At 42.3% G+C, this 12,225-nt stretch overlaps 1 protein-coding gene across 4 annotated transcripts in view; it reads right to left on the bottom strand.

Moving 5' to 3' along the window:
- Positions 1–3,060: 3,060 nt before the first annotated feature.
- PRRX1 (paired related homeobox 1) overlaps positions 3,061–12,225 on the bottom strand; it is a 78,981-nt gene continuing 69,816 nt past the window's right edge. Inside the window, exon 4 of one of the 4 annotated variants that reach the window (XM_007088716.3) lies at positions 3,061–3,254. In XM_007088716.3, the coding sequence (XP_007088778.2) occupies positions 3,161–3,254 (94 nt within the window). In that variant the 3' untranslated portion in view covers positions 3,061–3,160. Of the gene's footprint in view, positions 3,255–7,652; positions 10,994–12,225 lie in introns of those variants that run through there. The other 3 variants (XM_007088718.2, XM_007088715.3, XM_007088717.2) reach the window with 3 other exon arrangements.

The raw sequence follows: 12,225 nt of genomic DNA, 5'->3' as shown, positions 1-12,225 counted from the left end.
TACATATTATATATATTATATATATAATAAGCAAGTATATATATGTATATGTGTATATATACACCCATATAAATTTACACACACACATACATATACCACATCTTCTCCATCAATTCATCACCTGAAGGACACCACTTGGGCTGTTTCCATAATTTGACTATTGTAGACAACATTGCTATAAACATCAGGGTACATAGGGTACCTGTATCCCTTTGAGTTAGTATTTTTGTATTCTTTGAGTGCGATTGCTGGATCATAGGGTAGTTTTATTTCTAACTTTTTGAGGAACCTCCATACTGTTTTCCACAATGGCTGCACCACTTTGCATTACCATCAACAGTGCAAGAGGGTTCTCCTTTCTCCACATCCTCGCCAACACCTGTTATTCCTTGTGTTGTTGATTTCAGCCATCCTGACAGGTATGAAGTGATATCTCATTATAGTTTTGATTTGCATTTCCCTAATGATCAGTGATGTTGAGCGCATTTCATGTGTCTGTCTGGATGTCTTCTTTGGAGAAATGTCTGCTCATGTCCTCTGTCCATTTTTAATTGGATTGTTCATTTTTGGGGTGTTGGGTTGTGTAAATTCTTTATAGATTTTGGATACTAACCCTTCATCAGATATGTCATTTGCAAATATCTCCTCCCATTCTGAAGGCTGATTGTTTCCTTTGCTCTGCAGAAGCTTTTTATTTTGATATAGTCTCAATAGTTTAATTTTGATTTTGTTTCTTTTGCCTCAGGAGACATGTCTAGAAAGAAGTCAATGTCAAAGAAGTTACTGCCTGTAAAAACACCTCAATTTTAAGAGTAGCTAGGCAACAGGAAAACCATCTTGTGTATACTTGTGGGAAGAACAGTGAGGTCGCCCACATTCTATGCAATATGTTCCCTCTTTTCCTTTCTACATTTTTCCTCCTCCTCTTGCTACCACACTTCCCTCATCTTTAAATTCCTTCTGCTTTCATGCCACACAGAGAGCCTGGGCCTCCTGACCTTTTCAGGACTCTTTTCGCTGTTTCTGAGTTGCCCCTCGATAACATAGAAGGGAAAGGAAATCCACAAGGGGATTCCAGTAGGATGTTAACGCTTTATGTATGTTGTCTTAGTTTATGAGGTAGGTATCATTATACAAAAGAAGAAAAAAGACAACTTTTTCTTGTTGTCTTGGGTATAAGCAACTTCCCAAGATCACACTGCAAATAAGTAACCAGGCAGGGACCGGAAACAAGGTCTGTGTTTGCCTCATTACATCCCGTTATCCCCTCAAATTCCCCTCTGTAGAGTTCTCCTCAATGTTTGCAATTCTGCAACAGGATTCTCAGACCCTACACACATACGTCTCTTTTGCCCCCATTCCACGTATCAAAACTATGTCCTATTCTTTCAAGATCATGCAGGAATGATGATGGCTAATAATAACTTCAAGGTATGGGTCACCTGATAGAGACCAGATAATGGATCCTGGAAACTCATATTCTGAAAGCACAAATTTAGGTACAATAGCAAACTGAGAGAGATGTTTTTGGCAGAAATCTTTCAGAGCCATTGACTCTTCAATGCCTAGAAGTTTGGGTGAGTTAAGATATATGCAAGGGTTTTTTTTTTTTTTTTTTGTCTTCTAAAAAATATAACATTCTTCCTCCCCACTTGGCTACAGCAAAGTCTAGAATTACACAAACACACCCACCTCAGTCTCCCATCTTCCCTTGCCAAGGCAGTAAGATATACATGCCCATTCTTTTCTCTCCACATTTAACAAATTTTGAAACATGATATGCACAGAAAAGTACAAGAGATCAACATCATGAACATGTTGTACTTACCACACAGCTTTTGTTGAACTTAAGACTTGTCATATTGGCTTCTCATATTTTTTATAAGATATTTCAGATGTGTTTGAAGGACCCAGTGTATCTCTCTGCCTCCTTACTCAGAAATTGCTTTTCTGAAATTATTATTCTGAAATTGTTTTTCACTCTTACGCGTCTTTTTACATTTTTGCCACATACATTTGTGTTTACAAACAATGCATGATTTTAGTGTGCATTTTTAAGCTTCATGGAAATACGGTCTTACAGCTTTCTGCAACTTATTTTTCCCCCTCAGCGTTATGTTTCTGAGAAGGATCCAAGTGGATATGTGTAGACATGGTTCATTCATTTTTTATTTCTGAATAGTATTTCATTATATGAACATATCACAGTTTATTTATTCTCCCGTTGATGGACATTTCATTTGTTTCCAAAATTTTGTTATGACAAGCCATTCTGCAATGAACATTTTCGTTCACGTCTTCCTGTACACATGGGTGACTTTCTCTAGCTGTCTGGTTTTGCCAGCCTTGATTTACCTCTTCTTAACTGAGTGACACTAAGCAAATAAATAATATGACTCTAAGAAGTAGTTTTCAGATGCCTTCAATTTGTAGATGACCTGGCTATCTTCCTTTCAGGAATCTCCTTTTTTATAACTAGAATAACATTTTCTAGGAAGTCCAGAGCATCAGGCGTTAATTTATTGGCAGTGTTAACAGTGTTATTTCATGTATTCATTTACTATTGCATCCAATTACTTTATTAGGGGTAATCCAAAAGGCACAAGATGCTATATAACTATATAATATTTATATATGTAATATTATATATATTATTATATATTATTATATATATAATATAATAATATAATATAATATATAATATGATATAATATAATATATAATATTATATTATATAATATTTAAATGTCCAGGGTGGGAGAATTAGAGTGTGTGGTCATTGAGAGCCATGTCTATGAGTTACAACAAGCATCTTGAAATGCAGGTAGTATGGGAGAAAGGAAGGAAAGAAGGATGAAAGGAAGGAGGGAAGAAGGGAAGGAAGCACGGAAGGAAGGAAGGAAGGAAGGAAGGAAGGAAGGAGGGATGGGCTGAAGGAAGGAAGGGAGGGAGGGAGGGGGAGAGGAAGGAAGGAAACAAAGGAGAGTAAGAGAGAAGAGAGAGGAAGGAGGTGTATTAGTTAGGTTGGGCTAGGTTGCAGTAACAAATAGACCTGGTTGTATAATGATTAAACATGATAGAACTTTATTTTTCTGTCAAATAACACGCCAAGATGGTTCCTGGTCAGCAAGGTTGCAGCTCTGTTTCCTGCAGTCACTTTTCAGGATCCCAGGTTCTGCTGCTTTACCATCTTTAAAACATGGCTTCCGAGGTTGAAGTCCCCTGGGGGCCAAATGCTGCGGTAGAGCCTAGAACTAGAGATGGGGACAAGAGGAGATGTGTTGGTGCCCGATACAGGCAGACACCCTGGTCCGGATGCACAGTACGCCTCCACCTGCAGGACACAGTGACTGGATCATGGCTGTGCACAGAACAATTCAGGACCCTAGAATCCACCCTCAGGATTTTTGTAACAGGAGCTTGTTTCTCTGATCTTTTCTCCAAAGTGAAATGGACGATGGTAGCCTGCTACGTGGAGAAAACTTGCCTGCGGAGATGGGAGGCAGACAGAGAGTTCTGACCATGTCAAGTCTCAGTTCTAGCGCCCGAGGTTCTCAGAGCTACCCTAGTTCCTATAGCCCCTCCTTTTGTTCTTTGACCACCCCTACCCATCTAACAAGTCCCCTAATGAAACCATCTCAGCCTAATTAGAGTTGAGTTTCTGCCACTTGCAACTGAAAGGTGCTTGACAATATAGAAACTGATAAGTGGAGCATTATCTGTTACAGGCCTTGAAATCTAGAAGCAGATGACCAGAGGCACTTCATGGAACAGGGAGGATCTCTACCCAATCCCAAATCTCCCAGACTCCCAAGGGTCAGACAATAGTAAACTCGTTTTTCAAGCAGAGTCGGGAGGTTTGAGACACGGTGGAAGATATAAGGGCTTAGAAGCATAGGGCAGAGAAATGACCGCAAGTGTTCTTTCTCGGTCCCTTCTCCCCATTAGCCTGAAACAATGTGTCAAGCTCCCCCCCACCCCCATTCACCACAAAGCATCATATATGGAGATGCTGCTAAGGATAAAGGGCTCAGGAACTGTCCAAAACTCTGCTGCCACCCTGTCTCAAGGGTCGAGGACTAAAGAGGCTTTCAAACTGAGGTCTTGGGTGAGCAGAGCTCTGTCCTGTTTCTAAGAGGGAAAAACAAAGTGAGGCCAGAAGGGATTCACATTCAAGAATTACATCTCAACAAGATTTCTGGCATGGGTTTCTGTTTCATGGAATCTCCAGAAAGTGACCCAAAAGACAGAGCTTTAAAAAAGGTGTATGGCAGCCATCCACTGGGGACACTAGAGCAGCGTCTGGGCCCCGGGGACAAATGAAAGTCCGCGTGTTCACGTCCATAAATTTGTTATAAATCGACCTAACAAACCGTTCAACAAATTCTGTTCTACCCTCCTATTTTAATGAACATACTTTCGCAGTGACCCGGAAATTCAAGCTATATGTAGAATTCTCAAACTATTTGGGGTTCCTTTCCAGAACACGGCAGTGTGGGGACGTTCTGACTCTCGAAAGCCAGCCTGCGGCCTGTCCACTTCTCTTTTCCCATCCACCCACCCAGCACCAAAAGCAGACCTGCACATACAAAGGGGGCAACTGCATTATGCATATCCCAGATTCGTCTGCGCATCCTGACCCACACAAACATTGGTTCACAGGGGCCTGAAAATGGGCTCAGACGATTGAGCAGGGAATTCTAAATCCCAAGTGCCTGAAGGATGGTCTGCAATAAGGAGTGCAGGTTCCAGGTGGGCACGTCCAGTTGGCCCTGCAGACTCGTTGCCCAGGAGAGGGGCACAGTCAGAAGAGTGCTCATGGATGCCAGGACAAACTGTGCGGCTCTTGCCTGATCTAGGGACTTGGGCCTTCTTCCAGGATCTGGGATCTCAGGAGCTGCTTGGGCTCCAGCAATACTTTGGGTTCGGGGAGCAGCCCTAGGGGGCTTTAAATAAAATCCCTTGTAATTTGAACCGGGTGGTAGGTCTCTGCCACCTGCAGCTGAAAGAATCCTTATTAAAAAATTTTCAGTGCCAGCATGTCTCAAGCAAGGGGCCTATAAGCCGCTGTTTCTGGTTTTTCTGAAATGCTTATTCTTACCCTGACTTGTCAAAAGGCACCTTCTTCCTCCGGCACCGTAGTAAACTGTACTCTAGAAAATCATGCAGCCAATGGCCTTTCCTACATCCCCGGTTAAGCTGGTCTGCTCTACAGCATTTGAGCATATTGAACATTCCCTTCTCTTTGACAATTCCTCTTTTTTCAACTCTGGGATAACAAACAAGATAATCTTCCCCTATTTCTCAAACAGCTCCTTGTAAATTGTCTTCCATAGCCTTCTCTCCAACTGTAGATGTTCTGCAAAGTATAAGCTTCCTCCCTGGGTTGAAACTACAGTTGGCCTTTGAATAACCTAAGGGTGAGGGGCGCCAACCCCCGGTACAATAAAAAATCCATGTATAACTTTTGACTCCCCCAGAACTTAACTACTAATAGCCTACTCTTGACCAGAAGCCCGACCAGTAACACAAAAAGCCTATTGACACAAATTTTGGATATGTATTATATGCTGTATCTTTACAATAAAGCCAGCTAGAGAAAGGAAAACGTTGTTAAGAAAGTCATAAGGAAGAATAAACACATTTACAACACTGGACTATCAAAAAATCCACATATCAGTGGTCCCACGCAATTCAAACACGCATTGTACAAGCGTCCACTAGACTTCCAAAGACCATTTATCAGAAGCATGATTTGAGCACGGTGACGATGCTCTCTCTTCTCGAAGAACTCACCTCCTTAGAGATGAATCCCAAGGTTCCATCTCCATTCGTGACCTTGCCTTCAAGCCCTACTTGCATATCTTCACTTACTGGACACTGACATGTTGGTTCTCAAGTTCAGTCACACGCTTAAAACTGCAGTTATTGTCCTCTGTCACTGGGTCTCTCCTGTTTCTCTTGGGTTGTCAGTTTTGTCCACCGAGGGATTCATTGTCCTGGTTCCCAGGTGTCAAACCAGTATCATCTAACCTCTCTTTCCTGCCACAAGATCCTATTGATTCTTTCTTTGCAAGACGTGTCCTATTCAACCTTTGCTTTTTGGCTCCACCCCCCGCCCCGCCCCAGCTGTTTTTCTTTTTTCTTTTTTTTTTTTTAATTTTTTTTTTTTAATATTTATTTTTGAGAGAGAGAGAGAGAGAGAGAGAATGTGAGTGGGGGACGGGACAGAGAGAGAGGGAGACACAGAATCCGAAGCAGGCTCCAGGCTCCGAGCTGTCAGCACAGAGCCCGATGCGGGGCTCGAACTCATGAACCATGAGATCATGACCTGAGCTGAAGTCGGACGCTTAACCGACTGAGACACCCAGGCGCCCCCCAGCTGTTTTTCTGCTTCTCGTTCCTGTTCTGCTCTGGAATAGCTTCATTCTTTGGCCACAAGGATCCTGCTAAAGTTGTATTGTTTTGCATGACCTCCTTTTTTTTTTTTTTTTTTTTTTTTTTTTCCTGATTGATAACTTCCAATGGGTTTCTGTGGCCTGAGCAAAATTCCAAATGCCTCTGCCCTGACACACAATACTTTGCAAGATGAAGACTCGGTTTCAATCTCCAGCGTTTTCTTCCATTCAGCTTCACAACAAACCCTCCGTTCCATCTGGGCCCATCTTGCCATGGTCCCTGAACACAGATTCCTCCTTTCTGTGTCCCCGTCTTCATCCCATCTCTACTCCCGGGCTTGAAAGGCCAACAACATCTCCTCTCCTCTCAGCGCTCGCTGATGAAACAAGCCAGGTCCTCCGAGAAACCCTCAGCCACTGGAGCTCGCTGTTTTGTTTTGTTTTTTCTCCCTCTCCTGGACTCCCGTCTACACTATTTGTTTGTTTGACACAGGCGCTTACCGTCTTGGACTGTTGCATACCTTGGTTCATGGTTAATTTGTATGAACACAGAACCCATGTCTCCCAATTTGGTTTTCTAGTTCCCTCCCAGGCCCATTCACCCAGCGCGAAACACAGTGAGCAGCTGCCTAAGAAGTTTTGCCCTGTTGCTTCTGTACTCTAAAATGAAAGTCTGTGCTTTGTATTTTGTCTGTTTTGTCATCCGTCAGCTGGTATTGTGAGCGCTAAAGTGGTGGGTAAAAAATAAGTGAACTCCCATAAAAGTTCCACTTTACACGTACCCATTATACCAATAAAGGCCCCCTGTCCCTCCTACCATTGTCCTTGCTTTAGAGGAATAGATTCTTTTCCTTTTTGAGGAAACACTATCACACTCCAATCAAAGTTCTCGCCTACAAATCCCTCTTACCTTCACTCTTTCCTGCATGTAATCTTAGGTCCCAGCAGATCTATTTTTTTTTTTTAATTTTTTTTTAACATTTATTTATTTTTGAGACAGGGAGAGACACCATGAACGGGGGAGGGTCAGAGAGAGAGGGAGACACAGAATCTGAAACAGGCTCCAGGCTCTGAGCTGTCAGCACAGAGCCCGACGCGGGGCTCGAACTCACGGACCGCGAGATCGTGACCTGAGCCGAAGTCGGATGCTAACCCACTGAGTCACTCAGGCGCCCCCCAGCAGATCTATTTTTGAAATTCGAAGAGAAAACAATCAGCAGACTCAAATGTACGTAACAAAAGACGACACAGTAGTATCCTTCTTCTTTTTATTGAAAAGGAATCATTTCTATTCTAGCGCAAACAATGTATATTTTACATCATAAAGCAAGATATAATTTACATATTACATTTCTTATGAGATCTTTATACCCTAAGTGTCATTCCCTTTTTTTTATTCAATCACCTTCTCTGGTTAATTTTAACCTGCCAGGTATCCTACAAATCAGCATCTCATTTGGGGAGGGACTGGGGACACAGATAGTTGGTACGCATTATCTGCACCTGGGTATAATGATGGCGAGGAACAGGGGTATGTATGCCTTGGGACTTTGTGGTCCCGAGACCCTCTCTTGAGACCTGGCTTGGGAGCCAAAAGGCTACTTCTCTAAATCAGATATCCAACTTCTACCTTAAAAAAAATCAATAATAAATGAACAATACTGAGTGCTTGTCCCATGTGTATACTTCTTGATCAGGTGCTTAAATAACAGATGCTTTCGTTATCAATGAAAGCTCCTATGGCTGATCTCGGATATTCTCGGATATTCTCAGACATCGTTAATCTCGGACATTCTCAGACATCGCTTCCCAGGCTCTAGTAGTAAAACTTCCCAGTTTCACAGAGCATTTGGGTTTGGGGTTTGGGGTTTTCTGTGCACCGCTGAAAACGGGTGTCAGGATGAAAGCTTCAAATGACTTTGTTTCACAGGACCTTCTATCCCTTTACACCCTCTTCGAAGACTCCCCCATCCAGCAACATCTTGTCGTGTGTGATTTCTGTTCCCTGCACTATCACCCAAACACACTTGTGGCTCTTCTCCCCAAAGTCCAAACTCCAAGAGTTCGCCAATGTCTCGGATTGTACTCGGATTTCACAAAGAATGTTTTAATCTGTTGGACCACACCGTTCCTTTGAATCTTGAGAATCCACAGCAGCTAGCGGGACAGAAGACTTCACCGAGGGACTCTTTAGGAAGCAAGTAATATGTGGTGTTCAGCCAGCCTACATAAAACATCTGTTTAATAGTTATATTAAAAGAAGAGGGGATCAGTTGGTGAAAGCAAAATGTATAAGATGGGCTTCCTTCTCATTGTGAAAAGAAGTACAGAAGCAACATTCAAAATATGTTTTCAGATCGGTGGCTGTTTGGCTGAAAAAACTACCACCATTCACTCAAGGTGACAGGTGGAAGGGGTGGCAAACGTGTGAGGAAAGTGCATCTTAGTCCTTGCCTGTCATTCAGAGTTGGCGTATTTGGCCAAAGCCAATCTAAAGCTTTTTAATTACTGACAACTAAGATTACTGGAACCGACCTGGTCAGGAATAAAAATAGGTCGAGAATATGTCTGTTCTGTGCATCTTACATTAGTCTTTGGTCAAGTGATGTGATTTTTGAGAGGTCTGGAAGTATAAACCTATTTCTCATTTCCAAATACGAGGCTGTTAAGTATTTACGGCAAGGTAGCATTTCCTTGCTAGGAAACGAGGCTTCCAGGTACCATATCTTTCCATTAACGTTGTGTACTTTTGGCTACAAAGTGCTGCACAAAGAGAAAATACAGGAAAGAATGAAGGAGCAAACGAAAGGAGCCTCACAACACCCCTGTGAGGTAGGTAAGTATTGTTAAACCCATTTTTACAAAAAAGGTAAACTGAGGCACAGCACGGTGGTGTAGTTTGGTCTAGTCCACCTGACAAGTTACCAAAGCACAGCTGGAGACAAAAAGAAAGAAACAAAGACAGGTCAGTCCTGGCTCGCAGCCCTAGGCACTAAACTTTATTTCAAAATACTGTATTAGAAAAAGAATGGCCCACAGTGGCCTTTTCCATTTTTGGAACTTAGACAAGCCTTTAAGTATCCCATTTAAACATGGCCTTTCAGATTCCTGTCGAGTGGAGAGGCGGAAAAGTACATGGCTTTCCATCCTCTGAGCATAATTCCCATGAGGTGTACCAGGATCTATCCCCATTCCACCGGAGCTCAGACTCCAAACTCAAGAACACTGTCAGAGCCTCAAATAGGTTCTGATTTATTTGAAGCCCAAATGTGAAAATGAGACCTGTTCTCAAACAGATGCCTTATCAGTTGCTCTGTGGCCTTGATGAGAATTGTGTGTAGAGAAAGAAAGGAAACAAGATCCCTAAAAACATCTCATCACTGTAGAGATAAGGACAGTGGTGACGGCGTGAAACTTGCTTTTTGTGGTGTTTGAGTTTGCAAACTCAAGCTTGCAAGAATATTTTATATATATATATATATAAAATATATAAATATATACAGTATATATATATAAGTGTGCATCTGACTACCCTTAAGGCACTAAAGAGATGTAGGCCATGCCTTTTCACAACTCAGTCTCTGTTTTCCTAGAGAAATTTCTCTCCCTCTCTCAAGTGAAATATATTTCTTTTAACAAATAGCCCGTGACAGCAAATCATTCAGAAACAACAAATATCTTTAACTTAATGTGGCTGACTGCTCGGATGGGGGTGAGGGACGGTGGTGATGGTGATATTATCGTCTACAGCTTAGAGCTTAAATCTATAGCTTATAGTAAGTAGAGCTTAGATCTACAGCTTAGAGCTTAGAACTAGCCAGACACAGCCAATCGCAGTGGATCTGACAAGCCAGTGGCCAGATGTGGTTAACAGTAGCTGATGGAAAAGCCGTACCGTGACCAACAGAGATGGAGACAACGAGAAAGGAAATCGTATCTGGCACAGATTCTGCAGAAAGACTTTGGCTTTCCAGAAGTTTCCAGAGCTTCTATACAGAGAACTGGGAAGAAGAAAAGGGTAAGGCACTGAAGTTCAAACAGGTCACTGAGGAGACTATAGACAATGATTCTGAATATATATACGATTTCTTTGGTTGCTGTAGGTTTTTTTTTTTTAACCCATACAATCATGGGGGTGGGTGGACTGAACCTAACTGAAGAAGCTTGGAGTATATTAAAGCAAAGCGCATGAATAGAAGGAAAAACAAAATCAACACACACAGAAACAAGTGGTGGTGGTATCCCAGAGGGAGGAGAAACATTGGTTAACTAATTTTCATTTTGCTCCTCTCCTGCTTTTCTCTGCCATGGTCCCAATATTTTAGTTCAGGTTTTTGGTTTGTTTGTTTTTATTGATTTTTTTTTTTTCCAGCAGATGAAGAAATGACAGAGCAGGATAGGTGTCTTATGGTTTTTGATTTCTTCTTAGGCCTGCTTAATTATTTTTTTTTTTTCCTCAGTTGACTGTTGGCACCTGGTTCCTCTGTAAACTATATTCCTTGGCCTTCAGTCTCAGGTTGGCAATGCTGTTGGCCATGTTGATGCCCTGTGCAGGGCTATTGTTGGCACATGTGGCAGAGTAAGTGGCCATGGCGCTGTAGGGACAAAGGAGAGAGCAGGGAGAATAACAGGCATTAGTTTCACGAAGCTGCAAGTCTGTGCCCCAGATGGATGCAATTCTCAGCGCGGGGCAGGTGGGGGCAGGTGGGTCGGATGAATGACCTCTGAGGTCCCTTACTTACAGCCCCAGATCTCATTGGTCTAAGGCACTTGGGAAAGTGTTTGGAAGGGCAGGGGAGAGTGGGGAGAGTGAAACAGGGCAGGGAGAGGTATCTGCTGTGTTGGACACGGTGAGTAATCATTTATTTCTGGGGTGAGAGAAGAAAGCTGCTTATGTTGAATAGCAGGTGTTTCGTCAGCCGACCAATGGAAACAGTATTGAATCTCTCTTCCTGCTTACATCGCCAGCCTGGGGGAGCGGCGAGCCAGAGAAGCAGGCACTTGAAAAGGAACTAAAGGGCATTTTGTCCTCTTCGCTTTGAGTAGCGGCCTTTAATTCTAACACATTTTAGGTAATCAGTGAATACCATATTAAATAGTGTACTTGAGAACCAGTTCAGCAGCCCATTCTTGATTGGTGAGTGGCGCTAAGTATAGCCAAATCAAGAGCTTCTTATCCCGACTGGGCTTGATTTTATAGCTTCTTCTCAAAAGTACGTGAGAAGCTCACGATGTCTTCTGGGTCAGTTATTTGGGAAATGTTGAAATCCCCTAGATACACCAGCAGAGGCTCCAGCCGGTTTCAGGATCCCTGACCTCGGGGGTAACGATTTCCCTCTGTCCTTATTCTGGAGAAAAACCTGAAGTTGTTTCACATTGTCAGAGACTGTAATTAAAAACCTAGAAATACAACTAGACAGAAATGTGCACTTGGGTTTTTGTTTTTGTTTTTTTTTTTTTTGCTAATTGCATCCATGAATTTCTTTTAAAGGAAAAAGCAGTGCTTTCTTAGCCTTGAATGTAAATTATTCATTACTGTGTACTAAACAGTTAAAAGGGAGCTCATGTTAATTAAACGAAAATGTTTCTAGATGTTTCTAAGATTAGCAAAATCCTTTTCAACTGAGGCCTGAAATGAGATAGACTTATAAATGGAATGACATGTGCTTTGCTGTTGCCTGCATTCCAGCGCAATTTTATCGGCCACACAGGAGTTTGTGGCTCTGGGGATCAAGTGACAGACCAGAAAGAGAGAAAAAGTAAAGCTACTCTACAAATAGAAAGACCGTATCATGAATACTCATCTGGGAGACCGTATAGTCAGGAC

Source organism: Panthera tigris, chromosome F3 (genome assembly GCF_018350195.1).
Source record: "Panthera tigris isolate Pti1 chromosome F3, P.tigris_Pti1_mat1.1, whole genome shotgun sequence".
In the NCBI taxonomy this organism is placed as follows: Eukaryota; Metazoa; Chordata; class Mammalia; order Carnivora; family Felidae; genus Panthera; species Panthera tigris.
Note: the sequence above shows the minus strand (reverse complement) of the source record. Positions and strands in the feature narration are given on the sequence as shown.